Source organism: Hipposideros armiger, unplaced genomic scaffold (genome assembly GCF_001890085.2).
Source record: "Hipposideros armiger isolate ML-2016 unplaced genomic scaffold, ASM189008v1 scaffold_466, whole genome shotgun sequence".
Taxonomy (NCBI): Eukaryota; Metazoa; Chordata; class Mammalia; order Chiroptera; family Hipposideridae; genus Hipposideros; species Hipposideros armiger.
Window position 1 is genome coordinate 87,527 of NW_017731816.1, and position 20,067 is coordinate 107,593.

The window sequence follows — 20,067 nt, forward strand, 5'->3', positions numbered from 1 at the left end:
AGTGTATTTCCAACCCCATGAAATGAAAGTAGAAATCAGCAATACAAGGAAATTTAGGAAATTCACAAATATGGGAAACATACTCCTAAAGCAACCAATGGGCCAAAGAAGAAATCTGAAGAGAAATTAGAAAATATTTTCAGATGAATAAAAACAAAAACACACATATTAAAACTTATTGGAATGCAAAGAGAACCATGCTCAGAAGTAAATTTACATCTGTAAACGCCAACTTAAAAAAACAATCTCAAATCAAAACCTAACTTTCTACCTTTTAGAAACTAGAAAAGAGAAAACTAAACCCAAAGCAAGCAGGAGGAAAGAAATAACAAACATCAGAGTTCAAATAAGTGAAATAGAGAATAGAAAAAAATAACAGAGAAGCACATTACAACCAAATGTTGGATCCTTGAAAAAAATCAACAGATTTGACAAACTTTTAGCCAGAATGACCAAAAAAAAAAGAGAAGGCTCAAATTACTAAAATCAGGAATGAAAGAAAAGACATTGCTACCAATCTTACAGAATTATAAGGCAATACTATGGACAACTGCTAGCTAACAAATTAAGTAACTTTAAATGAAATGAATGTTTTTCACAGAAAGACATAAACTATCAAAACTAACTCAAAAAGAAATAGAAAATCTGAATAGACCTGCAAGAAGATACTGAATTAGTAATCAAAAACCTTCCACACACAAAAAGCCCAGGACTAGATGGATTCACTAGTAATTCTACCATTTAAATAATTAACACCAATCCTTAACAAACTCCTTTTAGAAGAAAACATTTCCTAATTCATCCTATGAATCCAGTACTATCCTGATACCAAAACCAGACAAAGCCATCATAAGGAAACTAGACCACTATCCCTTATAAATATAGATGTAAAAATCTTTAATAAAAAAGAATCCCGAATCCAACAACATATAAAAAGGGTCATATACCATGACCATACATTTTATGGAATGTGAATTATATCTCAATTTTTTAAAAAGCAATTAAGTTTGGAGCCAGCTGGGTGGCTCAGTTGGTTAGAGCATGAGCTCTGAGCAACAGGGTCACTGGTTCGATACCCACATGGGCCAGTGAGCTGCGTCCGAGCTGAGCTGCCGCTGAGCTGGTGAGAGCACGTGCTCTTTAGCAGCAAGGCTGCCGGTTCGACTCCCGCATGGGATGGTGGACTACGCTCCCCCACAACTAGATTGAAAGCGGCAACTGGACTTGGAGCTGAGCTTGCACCCCTAAGATTAAAGGACAACAACTTGACTTGGAGCTGATGGGTCCTGGAAAAACACAATGTCCCCCTTCCCCAATTCTCCAATACTGTTCCGTTTCTCAACACCCCAATAAAATCTTAAAAAAAAGAAAAAAGGCAATTAATTTGCTTCAGCATTGGTTGTGATCGTGAAAAATGGAAACCACCTCCTATTTACTGAGCGTGGAAAGATGATTATGGCACTGACAAAAGGCTCACTGCAGAATGGTACGTATATAACACCATTTTGTGTTGTAAAAAAAAGACACATTTTTCAATATGCAGAGAAGACTCTAGAAAGAAAGACATGCAAACCAATAGTAATTACTTATGAAAAATGGGACTGGTATAAAGAGATTTGGGAGTTTACAATATACATGTACTACTCTGATCATTAAAAACAAAAAACAATAGTTAAGAATCATAACTCAAATGGAGTCACTAGACTTTTGCACAGGGCACAACACAGAGGTTTGTACACATTAAAATCATGATTTGCAAATCCCTCAACTGTCCACTTGGTCCCACTGACACACACCCACTGCTTTGGCAGGTAAAAGCAATGCACTCAGCTGAACACAAATCAAATTAAGTGAAAAAGTTACCAGCCAGCACACAGTTACTAGCAGACCCATGTTTCATGAATTTTAAGGACACCCTTCATAAGGTTTGCCCTGGTTTCAAAACTGAGAATTACATCTCTGACAACAACTACATTTATTGAACACAAGCTGCTGGACAATTCCTTGCTGACTGCTGGACATGCCCAAAGCTATTTAAATCCTAATGATGCCGAAGGGCAAGCAAGGGGCCCAGAGAAGGGAAACGGTTTGATCAAGGTCACACAGCTAGGAGTGGCAGGGACAGGATTGAAATCCTGACAGCCTGAAGAATAATCTGTGCCCTTGACAGCGATCCGAGATAGCAGAACAGATAAACGCTGTGCTTGCCTCCTTCCATGAACACATTAAAATTACAACTAAATTATAGAACAATCACCCTGGAGAATCATCTGAAGTCTAGCTAAGCAAAAATTTTATAACTGCCACATCGAGACTGGTAGGATGGGCAAAGACGTGGAACTGGCAGCTCCACACTTGTATGTGATGGTTGAGAATTGAGAGCGATATCTTGGCCTTGGAGGTTCCCCCTGGAGAAGCAAAGGACCCCAGACCAGGCTCCCCAGTCCTGAGTACTGGTGCCAGGAAGAGCCCCCACAACGTCTGGCTGTGAAAAACAGTGGGGATTTTGACCATCTGACTGGGACAGAAGGCTGAGGAAAACCCAGATGTCTTCTTAAAAGACCTGCATGCAGCCTCTCTCACTTGCAGACACTCACCCTGGGCCAGCAGAGGGACAGTGACTCAGGGTGTAGAAGACAAACGAGGAAAGACTGAGTTGTGTGGCTTTGGTGTGAGGACTGAAGAGACAGTTACCATTTTCTCTGTATGGGGTCCTCCTCCCATGTAGCCAGCAGGTGGGCGCCATCTTTCCTGTGCTGAGCCCTCCCGCCACACCCCTGGCCAAATCTGAATCTGAGTTGGTCTGATGAGCTCTGCTCGCTCCATCCTGGTGACTACCTGGGACCCCACCCCAACCAACTCTCCCAATGGCGGAGGCACTTTCTAGGACAACAGCCAGCCCCGCCCATATTGGACTCTTTCTTGGAAAACCATCCAGGTCTGCAGGCACCAGGTAGGCAGCGACTGTCCTTGGTATGCTCTGATGGGCACCAAACTAGAATCTACATTAGTCTGGTGAACACAACTCTTCCCACTCTAGTGACTCTGGGACCCCCACCTCACCCAACCTGCATACCACACGAGGCTTTATCAATGGCTGAACCTTAAGGGAGCGGCAGGAGGCAGCAGGCCTCAGGGTGTCCTGGCTTTTTGTGTAGCTACCCCAGACCTGTTACTGGTGGGAGCTGGTCTCGGTTCTCAGCATGGCCTCTCCCATGCACCTCCAAGTTTAGCACAGGCAGCAAACAACCACAGATCACTTTGTAGCTCCTACCAGGCAGTCCCCAGTTGGTCACAAGCAGTGGGTGACTTGGGCCTGCACTAGAGCCCCTCCCAAGAGACCCCAGAACCAACATACTTGGAAGTTGGCTTCAGACCACAGCAGAGCACCACCGAATTAGCCCCAGAAGTGGCACACACAAAGGACAGTCTCAAGAGGCACCAGAGCCTGCTGGGGTGAATCCCACTCAGTGGGATAAGCCCTGTGTACAGCGGCCCATAAGCTGTGGACATGGCCAAACCCCACAGCCAGTCAGCCTGAGGGTCAATTCCACCCACCAATCAAGGCTCAACTATAATAGGAAGAAACACACAACCCACACAAGGGACGCTCCAGGAGCACCTGACACAGGTGAGAAGGGAGACTGCCAGGGACCCACAGGGCACCTACTACATAAGGCCACCCAGCCAAGACAGGGAGCAGATCTACCTAATACATAGAAACAAACACAGAGCAGCAGCCAAAATGAGGAAACAAAGAAATACATCCCAAATAAAAGAACAGAAGAAAACTCCTGTTGAATAACTATGGTATACATCTGAAACTAATATTGTGCATTAGCTATATTTTTAATACAAACCTTAAAAGAAAAATCTGTGCCTTTAATGCAGCATTTGCTGCCTTGCATGCAGGTGGCATCTCTTCATGTTTTGTGTGCTGAGTGAGCCCCAAAGGGACAGGGACCAGCTCTGGCATGGTCACCTCTTATCCTCAGTATCTCCCAGTGCAGGGACCAGCCAAGAGGAGGGGCTCAGCAAAAGTTTGATGACTGCATGAAAGAGAAGGAAGGAATTCTCCTCCAGATAGGCCTGTTCTCGACCCCCTTAGCCACACTGCCCTGTCATAGGACTTGCTCCCAAACAGTAACAGGGTGACAGGGTTGGTGAATAGGCAGAACTCACTCTCAGGCAGAAAAGGTTCAGGAAGCAAGATGGCTGACTTCCAGAGGGCTACAAGGGCTGGGGGACCCAGCCAGAAATGCAAAGAGAGTGAAAACAATACCTCTGACAGGCACAGAAGAACGCTTCAATCCAGGAGGTGGTCATTTCTTACTAGAAGCAGCTCTCTTAATAAGCAGTGGTGCCCCTGAACCTATACTGTCCCTCCCTCTGGGCTCTGGCCTATCTCTCATCCCCGAGCTGCCTGCCTAGACTTACCGTGTCTGTGAACTGGTAGGCGATGAACTTGCGCATCAAGGAAATGGCTGTGGCCCGTTCCTCCCCGATCTGGAAGAAGAGGGGCAGACTTAAGAGAGATGATGAGATGAAGGGCAGAACATGGGAAAGGGGGCAGGAGAGAGAAGCAAGAAAGGCAGTCATTGGGCAAGAAAGATAAAGAAGAGAGGGGAACATGAGAGATGGAGAAATACAGAGCAAGACAGATGGACAGCAAGAAAGACAAAGGTAGAAGACATGAGTAAGGAAGGGGGAGGATGGGAGGAGGAGAGGGGTGGAAGAGGTTGAGGGGAGAGAGAAGGATGGAAAGGCAGAAAGAGAAGGACCAAGAGGCTGACAGGCCAAGGAGACCCAGGACAGACACATGGACAGTTCTCCCCTACAAGGCTGCCTCCCTCATCCCCCTCCCGCCCCCAAACCATGAGGCCAGAGCACACACCTTACATTTGACAGTCCACAGGTTGGGATCTCTAGACAGGAGATGAAAAGGAAGACCTTCAGTGAAACTGTCTTCTCATCGTGAAACATACAAATAATCATACCCATCCTTCTTGCCTTCGTCCCACACCCTCTCCCTTCTCCATCCTTCCATCCATCAGCAAAAAAGAGTAAAGTACCATTATGCCCTCCTTCCTTCCCCCTCTCATCCACCATTCTGCCTGTGTGACTGACTCTGTGTCCTTATTTTAGGGAGTGACCCACGTGAGCACATCACCCAAGTACAGTACAAGAATTCGATCTCAGCCCTCCTGTCCCACTACCCTTACTTGACTCCCGGGAGCAGCTGCTGCTGGGTGATGTCATCGGAGAGCTCATCAGATCCTCCATATACCCTGGAGAGAGAAGGGCAATTGGGAAGAAGAGGTGAAGCTCTGTCAGATCCCTTGCCCTTCCCGCAAAGGGACCACCTGCTCCCAGCCCCCCACCCATCCATTCATCCCGTGCCCTTACGTCTCTCCCACAGATGACTTGGCATATTTCTTCATGTAATACTCGCCCAGTTCTTCTTCTCGCTGGTCCCTGCGGTATGGGGGTGAGTGGGAAGTAAACATGAACTGAAGGTTGAGGACAGGAGATGGCTGACTTGCCCCCAAATCTCCCACAGGAGCCAGTCTCACCACTTTTCCCCTCCCTACTTACCTCCAGAGGTTCTGTAGGCGGCGAGCTCCAGAACGGTCTTCGTCCAGGACAACATTATCGATATTAGAGGCTGTAAAACAGGAAAAAAAAGGGCAGATAGGTGAGTAAGGGGAGGTGAAGAGCAGGGGTCTGGAGGAAGTGGTGGGGTTAGGAGGGCCAGAGACAGGCCCTGGGGAGCAGACATGTTACTGAAGAAACCCCCAACCCTCACTCTCCTACTCTGTCCTGCTTAGCACTCTGCTTCTCATGAAAAGACCTGGGGAGGGGACCCAGCCGTTCCCATCTCATAGCCACTGTCTAAGCACGCCCTGAACTCCATCCCACCATCCCGCTCCACTCATCCCTGCATCCCTGTCCTCAACAATACTCATACACATAGGTACATACACACTTTCCCAGGCCAAGCACTGCTGGAGACCTGGCCCCAGAACCCCCTGAATCTGGACCCTATCATGAGTCAGAGACCCCAGGGCTGGACAGGATCGGGGGAAGGGAGGGTGCCAAGGGCAGGAAGGAGGAGATGTCAGGATATGGGAGGAGGGTTGGGAAACCACACTTTACATATTCTTACCTTCAATCTCTTCTACTTGGAGCAAGAGGTGGTGGTGGTGGTGGTGGTGGTGGTGGTGGTGGTGGGCGAGGGCAGACAAAGTATGAGCCAAATTATAGCAGCGAAATCAACCAATGGGTTGGGGGGAGGGGAAGGGAGGGACACAGGAAGGTTGAAAATCAAAAGTAAAGGCCAGGCATCAGGTGGTTGGGGGACAAGCCGAAATGTATGAGGCGCACAGAACGGAAAATAACAGGGAAGGGGAGCACTGGCCCAGGAAGTGGGGGGGTATCTTGGGACAGAGCCCACCAACCCTACAACCACCAGAAGGGATTCACTGGGGCCCTGGGATCCTAGAGTCCTCTCCCCACAACACCAACCACCCCATGACCCCCGCCCCCCAACTCATGGGCCTCAAAGGAAAAGGGTGCCGAGCGGATCTCTCTGGCAACGACAGAAAGAAGCAGGTGAGGAAGGTGGGGGTTGAGGTGGTGTAGGGCATGGGGGTGGGAAGATGGGCTCTCAAGACCTTCTCAGTCCCGTCTCCCAGTGGTCTTCCAGAAGAGGGGCCCACACACACCTTTTTCTAGGATGTCCTCTGCCCCGTCCTCCCACTGGTCCTCGTCCTCATACTCATCGTCCACATCTGAAACAGGAAGGCCAAGTGGTCAGAGGGCAGCAGGGACAAAGGGGATATCCTGACAACAGTTCCAGGAAACCTCTTCTGGGAGATGGACACAACACACCCTCACCTTACAGGACACTGAGGCTTGGAAAGGTGAGGTTCTCGCCCCAGGCCATGGAGCTGCTCCAAGCAGCAGGGTCAGGTCTCCCGTGTAGATCCACCTGCCTCTAAGTCATCCCTTCCCCCAACCCCAGCCACAGACCCATCTTAAAAAATAAGATCTAAGTAAGCAAGCAGAAAAGTTCCCACTCAACTATCAAGGGAAAACAGGTATCTATTTTTTCAAGAGAGGGTTCATGTTTGGTTGGTTTTACCATTATTCTCTTACATTTATAATGGCTGACACTTATTGATATTGTATTATGTGTCCTGCCCTGATCTGAGCACTTGCTACTACACATTCCTCATTGTATCTTCTTGGCAACCCTAAGGGAGGTACAATCATTGTTTCAATGTTATAGTAAGGGCTCTGAGGCCCAGAGAGGTTATCTAACTTATCCAAAGATTCTCAGCTGGTACATGACAGGCAGCCTGGCTCTAGGGTCTATCACTTAACCTGTTCACTACATTACATATATTCTTCTATATGTATCAAATATTACACTAAAAACTTAAACAGTAATACCAGCATATGATAAAAAAAAACCAAAGTACACACATGATGCTAAGTGTACAGCAAGTTTCCCTCCCATTTCTGACCTCCAGCATCTCAGTCCTCTTTCCCAGAGGCAACTCTGATGTTTCTTGTCTAATTTGTGCATATACAAGAAATGTATATAAACCCCCAGCACTATTCCCACCCACCCCACCCTTCACAACTTAACATACTGTACCTTTCTAGTTTTCTAAGCAATAATACTAGCTTGGAGCTTTTCCATAGCTGCACATGCCTCATATGCCACCTGATGAGCTGCCTCATAATTCATTTTACCAGGCCCTGGTAAAATGATCATCAATGGACATTTAGGTCACCAAATGTTTGCAACCGCAAACAGGATTGCAGCAAGTGTCTTTGTTCTCATGTCTTTACATACCTGTGCGAGTTTAATTGTAGGGTGAATTCCTAAAGAAGGGGATTGCTGGATCAGAGGGCCCCTGCATGTTAAGCAGTAATGGGCACTGCTGCGTATGCAGCCTTCCAACAGGCAGTGAGTGCCCCACGCTCCCACCACCAACACACAGGTGTCCCACATCTTAGTCAGACAGAATGTTATCCATTCTCTCGATCTGGGCCCATCTGCTATTTGAAGCCTTTTCTCTAAAAAGGGACTCCCTGCCCCTCAGCCTTTTAGAAAGGGCCAAAGCTCTCCAAGAACTAGGAACACCCCTTGTTTTCCCCTGAGGCAAGAGGGTCTCTAGAAAACAGAGGATGGTATTCCAAGTCACTTTCCTTTATATGGGTGTGGAGGAAACAAGCACTCTAATGTATGGTGGGAGCATCAACTAGTGTGACCTTTTCAGGGGCCAATATTTGACCGCAGATTTTAAAAACCTTTAAAAACATATGCCAAGCAATTTGACTTATAGGGATTTACCACGTAGAAAATCTGTGGGATCCATCTTAGATGAAAAAAACTACACCTTCATTTTCACTAATCTCGAATTGAGATTTAGCATTTCTATCAATTAGGAACAATGGCAAAAACCACAGTAGTGTTAGCAGTGAAATCTGGTGTTTTCATAGCACATTTCAGCTGCAGATATCTCAAAATAGTCACTCATNTCAGTTTCCTCATTTGTAAAACAGAGCTCTGAATAATGCTTATCTTGAGGGCTGACATTAGCCTATGTTGTACCTGTGTAAGTTAGGAAAAGACACTTTCCTTAAGACATTTCTAAGTGCTATTTTGTTAGAAAAAGATACTTTACTGCCATCTGCTGGAAATTGACGAATATGTCCAGGATGTGAATACTGGACTTGTTCCAGTGTGGGATCCTTGTGCAGTATACAACCTTCACATCCATACATGGTGACCCTGTCTACCTCATAGGGCCAGTGTGAAGAGTAAATAAGCTAATAATATACTTAAAGCATTTGGACCAGTCCCTGGCACAGGGTAAGCACTATTTAAGTGTAGCTATAATCATTATCATCATTCTTTGTTGTTATTATGTGCTAATCACTGTTCTAGGTGTTGGAGACAGCAGTGAACAAAATATATTTGTCAGGGCTGGGGGCTGGGTCAGGGACTGGATAGCCAGAACACCAGCCCATGGCCTCCTGCCCCTAATATTCATTCATATCTTCCGAACCTAGTGGTTCTCCCTAAATTTCCACCTTGACTAGAGAGCTAATGAAATACTGAGAGCTCATCTGGGATGTAGAGTGCCATCATTTTTGTTTCCCTATAATTTGGGGGTAGGGAGGAGAATCAGATCTTGGAGGAGAGCCTGACCTCCTTAAATATGCCTCCCACCCCAACCCTTCCCTGCCCCTCTGCTGGCTTTTCCTTCCCTGCTTCTTACCACCATCTTCACGATGGCAACCAGGAAGTAGAAAGGCTCCCCAGGGCAGGGGGGTGGTCCTAGGCCCCAGGGGCAGGGCCTTGCCAGCAGGAGGAGACTGCCTCTGTCCCCTCCCTGTCCAGCTCCACTCAATCCAGATACTCAGGGAGTGTTCTTCAAAAGGCAGGGAAGAAGGTGACCCTAGAGTAGGGAGGGCCTAGGTCAGAGGGCTCACTGACATAACCCCCCAAGGAAGATAGGAGACTTAGCAAGAGTGTGAGGATCAGCTCATAGACACTGGAGAGTTTGGAAGCCTCCCTGATCAACCCNCAACTAGACTGAAGAACAAAACAACAGCAACTTGTCTGTTCCCCTTCCCCCAATTCCCCAGCACTGTTCCCATCCCCCCAATTCCCCAATAAAAAAAGAAGGAACACATTGTGAAATCATTTAAAAAATGCAGCATCAGCAATGCAATGGATGGGAATGAGGACAATGAAATTTACCAGATGAGGAAAGTGACTCTTCAGAAGACACCGGTAATGTAGAAATTGAAGATGACAAGACTCCCGAATTGACAGTGACGAAGAGCTCTTGGCCTTCTATGATGCGTAAATACCATAAATGTGTTACCAGTACATAAAATTCTTGTACTTTGTATCTGTTCTTCTATTTTGTACTTATTTGTTACATGAAATTTTTTGTACCATATGTTTAAAAAATGTTAAAATTCCTTTATAATACAAAAAACAAGTACCTAAATATAAACAAATAAAAATTTGAATTAAAAAATTAAAACGAAAGATTTTTTTTCCCTGAAAGCTTGGGCCAAAAATGTGGGTGTGCATTATACACGGCAAATACGGTATTCCTCCTGGGACCTAGCCTTTTCCAGCCAGAAATAAGTACTTGAATTTAATTCAGACCACCTATGTGGTGTGCAATGCTGTGAGGAGGCAGAGGAATTAGCAAATAATAATAATAGCAAATTAGCTAATAAGTCATACTTTATCTCATAGACTCTCTAAAACATTCCTAGGAGGTAGGTACCTCCAATTTGCAGACAAAGAAACAAGTCAGAAAAATAAACTAGAAAGTGGCAGACCTATGATCACTCCCCAAGTTTGGTTGACCCCAAAGCTTTTGTTTTCCTTTGCAGTGTCCCTAAGTTTATTTAGATGGCAGAGAGAACCAGGCATGAGGAAGAGAGATGAAAAATTAACCTGATGCAGGAAAAAAAATTAGAAGCTTTCAGAACACATTGCTAAAGTTTCTCGCATAAGCACTGAGACACCTGAATTCAATTTACAGAAATGCAATATATATCTAGTTAGTTGCAGGGAAATGTGGGGTGGTTGGGCTCGCAGCAGGCTCAAAAGGCAGCTACCAGAGTGAATATACACAGGTGCATCTTTGCATAAGCACACACTCCCCCATCCAACAATCCCCCAAACTGAACCCAAGACAGATTGGGGAAGGGAAGGGAACCCTATAGAAATATTTCTCCTTCTACAAGGATGTGTACATCCTTTATACAGCAGCTCTTTAAAATAGGATTCCACATACAAACTGCCTATTGACCCTTCTGCAGAAAGACATTTACTCCAGGAAAGAGAGGGGACAGTCATTTTATCACCATGGAAAGTACTTCGCTGTTGTATCAGTGGTTCTCTACTCTCAACTCTGGCAGTGCATCAGAATACTTAAGATGATAAGAGAGAGAGGCATAATAGCCCCAGACAGGAAACAACCAATGTCTATTATTGAGAATGGATAAACAGGTTGCAGCATATCCATGCAAAGGAATAGCAACAAGCTACTGATACACACATGAATTTCAAAATGTTATGCTGAGTGAAAAAAGCCAGACACTAGAATATGTACCATATGATTCTATTCATATGAAACTCTAGAGGACGCAAAACTAACCTATACAGACAGAAAGCAGATTGGTGGATGTCTAGGACTGGAGATAGAGATTGACTGCAAGGGACATGATAGGATGCTTTGGGGTGATGGAAATGTGGGACATGTTGTAAATGTCAGAATGCATTGAAATGCATGCTTAAAATGGGTGCCTTTTACTGTCCATAAATTGTACCTCAATACAGTTGATTTTAAAAATACAGATGTTCAGGATCTACGAGAGAGCAATTATCAAATTCTCTGAGTTGGGACCTAGCCATCAGTATTACTTGAAAGTTCTCCAGTTGGTAATTATTTGCAGCCAGGGATGTAAACCACAAGACTCTCCCTGTTCTCAAGGGGAGGTTAAAAGACACCTGTGCAATGATCTGTCCCTTTCCTGGAAGAGGAGAGAGGAGGGAGTATCTGCAAGAGCGGGAGATCAGGGGCAGGTGGGGGCAATTTGTCCAACCTGCTGCCCCAGTAGGTCAGAGGCTTTAGGCTTCAGATCTCACCTTATTATTTTCCTCTCTCTCCTCTTCCCCTTGGCTTCTCTTCCCCAGGGGTGTCCTCTGGCCTAGAAGGAGAAGGCTTAGCATTTGGGACTGGAGACCAAGTCTCCTCTGTCTCTCTTCACCAGCTTCTCCAGGAGTATCAGGGCGTCAGTGTCCTCTGAGTCACATGCTAAGGGCAGGTGCTGAGCACAACCCCCTTGTAATAGCTCCAAGAGTTTGGCCAGGAGGGGAGAGACAGGCCTCTGGGGATGATCTATCTTCACAGAGTGGACAACTGCCCTGGGCTGTGACCCACAGCTCGGATCCCAGGGTATCCAGCAGGCGCTACAGCCGGAACACAGCAGTCCTCACGAATGGGCCCTCCTTGAACCCAATCAGACAGCTTCACCAGGAAGCAGCCTAGAATCTTAGCAGGATGCACCTGTAGGGACAGAGTGACCTGGTGTCTCTGGGCAAGGGTCTGATCCCAAATCCCCAACCCCAAGGTATCTGACTTGTGGCCTGGGACAAGCCCCTTCATCTCTTTAGAGCAGCGGTTCTCAACCTGTGGGTTGCGACCCCTTTGGGGGTCGAATGACCCTTTCACAGGGGTCGCCTAAGACCATCGGAAAACAAAAAGATATTTACATTACGATTCATAACAGNCGATTGCCTCACCCGGGAAGAGCGCAATGATAATACCAACATGGGCCAGTGAAGCGACGTCCTCCACAACTAGGCTGAAGAACAAAAAGGACAGCAACTTGTCTGTTCCCCTTCCCTGATTCCCCGACACTGTTCCCCTCCCCCAGTTCCCCAATAAAATCTTATAAAAAAAAAAGAGATTGGTTAAATAAAACACATTATAGAATGAAACACTCTGCAGCCATTGGAAAAAATAACTATTTCAATAATGATGATGATGATGATGATGATGATAGCAGATAACATTTATTGAGCACTTAGGTGCCAAAAGTTGTGCAGAAAACTTTCTTCACGCAAATTAACTCATTTAACCTATGCTATCTATGTTATATCCACGTCTACAAACATTGAGTGAAAAAAGCAGTTTACAGAACAGTAACTATAACACGGGCCTATGTAACGTATATAAATAACCACCCTGTTTTCTGAGGGCCTACTCTAAGCTGGCATTACACTTTGTGTCGCCTTCAATTAGATGTGCTTTAAATCCATGGTCCCCCAAATCCTCCAACTATCCCTGCTTAAATACGGAGAACTGTTTGTCCCTCTTGTACAGAGGAGGCAAGAGGCTCAGACAGACAGGAGAAAAGAGCAGAGCCAGGCCAAAAGGGACCCAGAGCTGTCGGCCTCTACTGCCATGGCCTGTTGTTTATTTCTAGGTCATCTGAGCTTTCCATTACAAGTACAAACCATTGTCATTTTTTTATAGGGTGATAATGGTATTGTGATTGTGTGTTTTAAAAGGATCTATCTTTTAGGAATATTTTGGGGGTAAAATTATATATTTGGGATTTGCCTCAATGTCATCCAGTGGTAGGCAGGAGTAAGGAGGAATAAGCAAAACAAGTTGATACTAAGCTGGTAACTGTTGACGCTAGGTGATGGTACACGGGGGCTCTTCATAGTATCCTGTTGTTGTGCATGTTTGACATTTACCAAATGTTTTTTGAAAAAGGGTGGAAGTCCAGCCTCTGCTTAGTGCTCAACAGCCCTGTGACATACCAGCCTCATCCAGAATGAAGCCACCGTGGCGGGGTTTCTTGGGGGGCCGGTCATCATCTTCCTCCTCCTCTTCCTCATCATATTCCTCCTCCTCTTCCTCTTCCTCTTCTTCCTCGGGCTCTTCCTCCTTCTCACTGCCTGCTGCACTCCGCCGCTCCTCTACCTGGAGGGTCAATTATGGTTGGGACACCAGGATTCTGTACCCCAAAACCTGGACACCATGCTCCCCATCCCCAAATCTGACCTCAGCTCTGCCTGGCCAATCACAGCCCCCTCTGCTCTGTGTACACGCCCTTCCACTCTACCCAGGCCGCTCTGGTAGCCATCCTATCTCAGCACCAGCACTGCCAACCACCCAACCAATGCCTGGCAGCTGACCTGGCCTCCCCCTCCCCTAGACCTCCTCACTTGCTAGCCTCCATGTGGTCTTTAAATTTTATAGTTCCATGAGGTGTGGTCCTTGGCCCTGGTCTCTCTGCACTCTACAACTCCCCGGGGCCATCCCACCCATTCCCTTGGCTGTGGAAAACATCACTGTCATCACTGTAACAACGACTCCCACATCTCTGTTTCCAGTCCACAGTGCCCATCAAGGTCATTAACGACCTCTTGTTGCTAATTCCGTGGACATTCTTTGGTCCTTACTTATAAGACATCTCATACCACCGACCACTCACCCCCTACGGAAATGTTCTTCCCTTGGTGTCTGTCACATCATGCTCTCCTGGCTTTCCTCTAACCTCTCTAGCTGCTCCTCCGCAGGCTCCTCTTTCTCTGCTCTTCTCTCAAACACTGGCTTCAATCACCAGGGCTCAGCTGAGGGCCCACTTTGCTTCTCCCTCTATGCACTCTCTCCCTGGCCATTTTACCTTTTACAACCTCAGTTCCTCTCTCTGCAGACAATGCACCCATCTGTCTCCAGTCCCCCTTTTTTCCAGAATTAAAGACCCCCATGTGTCAGCAACCTCCTGGATGCCTCCCCCAGATGTCCTCTGAGCCCTTCACACTTACCATGTCCCAAAATGACCTTCGTGTCTTCCCCTAGAACTCTGCTGGCCTCCTCTAGCTCCCATCAGGCACCAAATTTGTGACCTTTCTGCTTTTTGAATCTTATCTCTCCAATCCTTCCCTTCCTCCCTTTCCCACAGCCACTAGCCTGGGCCAGATCATTGCCCTCTAAAACCTGGATCCTTGCCCCAGCCTCCTTTTTGGACTCCTGGCCTCTAATCCCTCTTTCCAAACCAGTCACAAAAAGGCAGTGATCCATACAACACAGTGTTCCCCAACTGCAATCTCTTCCTCATTAACTTCATGACTTCCTGCCATGTCTACATCAGTACAATCCATTTATCTCATATTTTCTTTAAATTCACTCACATTTTTATTTAATTTAAAAGAGAAACTATCTTGTTTTGAAATATTTCTGAAGTAAAAACTTTTAAAGGTTAGCTTGTCATAAATAGAAAGCGACCACAAAGATACAAGCAAAACAATGTTATTAAGTCCCAGTATGATAATGTTGCCTGCTGCAGGTCCTAGGCCTAAAGCCTGTTCTCTTTGATAAACACAGAGACCAGCAAATTTCAAAAAGGTGTTTGAGACACAGTAGCACCCAAATGAAACTCCCCCCACACACACACACATACCACCCAATCAAAAGACAGGACACGAAAGGAACTTAAAAGGTAATAGCTTTCTCACTAAATGATTCAATGTGGCTGAAGGTCTTATCCTTATTCCACCTAAAAGCACCTCTCTTCACCTCTCGCCCAACATGGAATGCATCTGGTAGTCTTGGGAAGCCATGTTCTAAAACATGAATCCGATCATTTAGTCCCCCGTTTAAAACAGCCACAGCTTCCCTCTGCTCTCAGGTAAGGAACAAGCTCCCTAGCAACCTGGACTAGAAGCACACACTCTGCCCACTGCCTCTCCCTCTCATCCCACCTCTTTGGGCTCCCTCTTCCAAATGCTAGGTCCCAGGCACACTGAACCAAACACTCTCTTAGCACTGTCCATCATCCATACTGGTCCTCTGCATAAAAAGCCATTTGCTCTGCCTCTCATTCACCTTTCAGTCAAAATACCCCTCTTCCAGGAAGTCATGCCGGCCATCTCCCTGCCAGACAAAGTCAGGCACATCCTCTGGGTTCACAACCCTCTGGACTTCCTCCATCACAGCCGTGACCACGGTGAGCTCCGTGAGAGCAGGGACCAGGATATTATCTCAGGCGTTGCTGGGTCCCCAGCATCACCCAGCCCATGGCTGGGAACAGAAGATGACTTAAGAAATATTTGCTTAATACATAATTCTCACTAGCTCACAAAATCCACATTTTAACAACTCAAACTACAACAGGATCACATCCCGATTTCTAAAAACCTTGTCATCACCCCCCCAGCTCAGTCCCAGCATGGGGAGAGAGCTCCCACTACTATCTTTGTGTTACCTCAGAACTTGAACGTGCTCTTACACTGTCCGTCCTCAGGATTCCCCTCAGTACCTGTCCCTCTGTTTAAGAAACTCTCCACCCCAGGACAGAGGTCTCCATGAGGGAGGCTGTGATTCCCAACATGACAGGAACTCAAGAAACACTTGTTGAATTAGTGAATGAGCAGGTTACTAGGGCTGAGAAGAGTGAACCCAAAAGTGGCTCATTATTTACCATCCCTACTTGTCTATCCATGGGACCCAGTCCTTCAAGTTCCATGCCAACATTTGGCTGTCTGAAAGCCCATCCAGTCCTATCTCTGGCAGTGAGGACAGGCTTCGCACTGCACTCCTGCCTCACCTGGTGACAGCAGACAAGCCAGCCTGGTGTGGTGTTAGGGAAGTGAGACTTGCACAGTGCAAGCCAGACTATCCCAGCAGGAAAACGAACTGGGGATTCTGGTCTCATTACCACCAGGCTTTAACCACAAGCAAAGTGTCCTGAAGCCATGAGTCAGAGACCAAGGACTCTTGAATCTTGACGCAAAGGCCCTTCCTGGCATCTTCCCGCTTGCCCCACTCCCCCACCATGGTATCCCAATTCTTCCAACTTCTCACTGGAAGCTAAGGACTCCCTAAAGACACAAGGTTTGACTATCAAATGCTTACAGAGGGCAAGCATGCAACATAAATATGCTCAAAGGAACCCCATGGCACTCTCCATCTACCTGGTGTTTTCCATAACACAGATATATGAAATGTTTCCTTTTCTTAAATCTGCCACAAGACAGGCACGATGATAAATGGTGGTTGATATATCCTGGAAACTGGAGAAAATTCTCACTTCTAAAGAGAGCTGCCACTCTTTGAGCAAAGAGCTACTACTATATGGAACAATCCTGGGTCCCAGGTTGCTGGCTCCTCCCATTTTCCCAGAAAAGCAGGAAATGTTGATTTTTACATGAAATCATCCTCACAACTGCTGGCAACTAACTTACAAAATAAATTTCATTTCTGTAGGCCAAATGAGACCCATATAACCATCGTGTCATCTCTTTATTACCTTGTAACTGTTGTACTAAACTCCCTGAAAGCAAAGATTTGCCTTGTTCCACTCTCTCTCCAACAACTAAGGAGGTATCTGGAACACAATGTATTGGGTTGTCGGAAAAGTCATGACATATTTTTTCTACGTTTTTTGTTGCAAAAATGCGTCATGATTTTTCCGACAACCCAACAGATGCTCAGACGTTGGTTCAACAAATGAGTAAGTCAGAAATAAATAAAAGAAGGTAACAGTGAGTGACAGAATATTTGAAATCAGATGTGTCCCAGGAAATGTTTGATATTTAGTTCCTGAAATGGTGACATTCAACAGACCCAAAGCTGGAGTGATCCTTTCAAAACATTAGATCACATCTTTCCGTTGCTCAAAACGTTCTCATGGCTCCGCGTCTCTCAGTTAAGGACAAATTCCTCACCACAGCCTTCAAGATCCTATGTGATCTGGCTCCTGTTACTTCTTTATTGCACTCACTCTGATCCACCTAAACAGGATTCCGTGTTACTTCTTGAGCACCGCAGATACGCTCCCAACTTTGCACTTGCTGTTCCCCCTTACTGGAACACTCTTCTTCCCTATGACATGACACTCCCTAACCTCCAACAAGTCTTTTTTCAAATGTCACGCACTCAGACTCACCTTGATTACCCTATTCGAAGTGCAACTAGGACTCCCTATTTCCCTTCTCTCCTCTACCTTCTCTAGAGTACCTTCTAAATTACTAAATGATTTACTTCTCAATTACATTTACTTACATTCACAGGGCAAAGATTTTTAAAATCTGTTTTGTTTACTGGTGTACTCAAGGGCAAAGACTTGTGCGTGGCACATAGCAGGCAGTAAAAATATTTTTCTAGAATGACTGAACATACCTAAAAATATAAACTAATAGTGAGTGCTTACTATATTCCAGGTCCTTGAACCACATCACTTGTTACCGCACTGTACCTGGAGCACCCCTCTGCTTAACTTGGGCTTCCCTACTTCGCTCTCTCTCCCGACAACCTGGAAGGTCCCAGAGGCCAGGGCTCATTCTGATCCCCTCTGAGGTCCCACAGGGGCCTTTCTGCTCTTGTCCTGCCCCCAGGCGCAATGCCCCCCCAGCGTCCCAGCCACAGACCTCGGCCTCCTCGCCGTCACTGCTGCGCTCGCTGTCTTCCTCCTCAGAGAAGTTGCTGTCCTCGCTGTCCGACATCTTCCGCTCTTCCAGGAAAAGACGGCGGCCTCAGCGCATCCCCCAATCCCAAACTCCACCCCGAGCCTCAGTATCCCCGCCGGTTCCCAGGGAGAAGAAAAACCCCTTGGCGCACTTCCGGCAGCCTCGTTCTGGCAACCGTGAACCCGAAAGGGGACCCGGACCCGCCCCCAACGCCACCTGCTACACCTCCAGAATCCCTGAATCCGGTCTCTACACCTCCCTGGCCCCCGGCGACCCCTGGGCCTGCTACGTCGACATTCAACCCACCCCTCACCGCTCCGGTCTCACCTCCACCTTCGGGGACCAGCGGCTGTTCACACGACGCCTGGCTGGGACTGACGTATCCTCTCGCGATAACCTACCTCAAGGTCTCGCCTAACGCGAGATTTCGAGGGCTCCTCCTACTCACTTCCAGGATACCATCTTGAGAGTGGCACAGAGCAGTCCCTATGTAGCGCTTAGAGCTGACATCTTGGAAAGGTCAAAGATGGGGGGAAGTTACCGTATATTGCTGTGTATGATGCACACTGTTTAAGCCCAAATTTGTGTGTGTGTGTGGGGGGGGATAAGGATGCGCATTATACATGGGTAGTACTAATTCCATATCTACATAAATGTTTTTAATTCTTTTAATTATGCTTATGAGTTAAAAGTGTAACAATAACGATATCCGTATGCAAAATTATATGCTGGACTACGATAATCGGTTCTGTTGAAATTAGGACGAACTTGCAACAAAAGCAATTTCGGCTAAAGATTCAAGGAAATGAAACAAAGAGCAATGAGCGACGTATTGTTGTCCACAGAGTAATTGACTCTGACTTAATAAGATAGGTGATGCTGACTTTATTACCATAGGGTGAACAGCACGACATTTCTCTTCATACACTTTAGGCGGGAGCTAGCAATCTAGCTGATATTTTTACAAAAATTATTGGAAAATCCCTTGGAAAATGTCGAAATGGTTTTTGTACACTGCAAGCTTTAAGCCAACCGTTAGTTAATATGCTAAAGAGCATGGCAACAGAGCAGCTGAGAGACACTTTGGACCTTTTCCCACAGACAGTGTCATCAGATTGTGGAGCAACAGGAAGAAAAGCTTCTTCAGATGCCAAGATAGAAGAAGGCAATGTGAGGGAAACCTACAAGTGGCTGGAGGTGGAGCAGGAGGTAAAGACCTGGATTCTGGAGCAGCGTCAAACTGGGATCTCTGTGTCAACCAAGATGATACAAGAAGAAGGTAAAAGGATTGGAGGAGAAAAAAAACATTGATTTCTCCTAAATGGTGCTTTAACTTTATCAAGAGAGAAGGTTTGAGCAAGAGGACACAAACGAAACTTGCCCCAAAACTTCCAGCAGCCTGAAAATCAAGTTTTGGAATTTGATTCTTATATTATCAATCTTGGAAAGACTTACAACTTTGAGCTGTCCCAAATCACCAATATGGATGAGGTCCCCACTCACATTTGATGTGCCATCCAACAGAACTGTGGCCGTCAAAGTGAGTAAAGACCGCGGCTGTTAAAACTAGTGGACATGAGAAAACACATTTCACTATTGTTCTAGCCTGTTGTACAGATGGGACAAAGCTACCACCTATGATCATCTTAAAAGAAAAATGTCTCCAAAAGAAAAGATTCCCAATACAGTTATTGTCCATGTGCATGAAAAAAGGATGGATGAATGAAGAAGGCATGAAAATCTGGTTTAACAAAGCCTGGTCACAAAGGCCTGGAGGGTTACTTAAAAAAACAGCTTTGCTTGTTTTTGCTTGTTTTTGATCAGTTTAAAGCCCATGTTACACAAAGTGCATAAAGCAATCACAGTGGACTTGAAAACCCAACTTGCTGTGATACCTGGTGGGCTAGCCCGCCAACTGCAACCTCTTGATGTGTTAGTAAACAAGCCCTTTAAGGCCCTAATGAAGAAAGAGTGGATGTCATAAATGCAGTCAGCTGGTAATGATCTAACACCGACAGGCAGAATCAAAAAAG

At 46.1% G+C, this 20,067-nt stretch overlaps 1 protein-coding gene across 4 annotated transcripts in view; it reads right to left on the minus strand.

The window, feature by feature from the left end:
- Positions 1 to 18,436, minus strand: part of SUPT5H (SPT5 homolog, DSIF elongation factor subunit) — a 34,330-nt gene extending 15,894 nt beyond the window's left edge. Inside the window, exons 1-10 of one of the 4 annotated variants that reach the window (XM_019666269.1) lie at positions 18,362 to 18,436; positions 17,996 to 18,073; positions 13,382 to 13,544; positions 6,726 to 6,791; positions 6,167 to 6,178; positions 5,596 to 5,665; positions 5,407 to 5,475; positions 5,223 to 5,288; positions 4,895 to 4,925; positions 4,438 to 4,506 (exon numbers count right to left, since the gene is read on the minus strand). In XM_019666269.1, coding sequence (XP_019521814.1) covers positions 4,438 to 4,506; positions 4,895 to 4,925; positions 5,223 to 5,288; positions 5,407 to 5,475; positions 5,596 to 5,665; positions 6,167 to 6,178; positions 6,726 to 6,791; positions 13,382 to 13,544; positions 17,996 to 18,070 — 621 coding nt within the window. In that variant the 5' untranslated portion in view covers positions 18,071 to 18,073; positions 18,362 to 18,436. Of the gene's footprint in view, positions 1 to 4,437; positions 4,507 to 4,894; positions 4,926 to 5,222; positions 5,289 to 5,406; positions 5,476 to 5,595; positions 5,666 to 6,166; positions 6,179 to 6,725; positions 6,792 to 13,381; positions 13,545 to 17,995; positions 18,079 to 18,340 lie in introns of all 4 variants that reach the window. The other 3 variants (XM_019666270.1, XM_019666271.1, XM_019666272.1) reach the window with 3 other exon arrangements.
- Between the last annotated feature and the right edge of the window lie 1,631 nt (positions 18,437 to 20,067).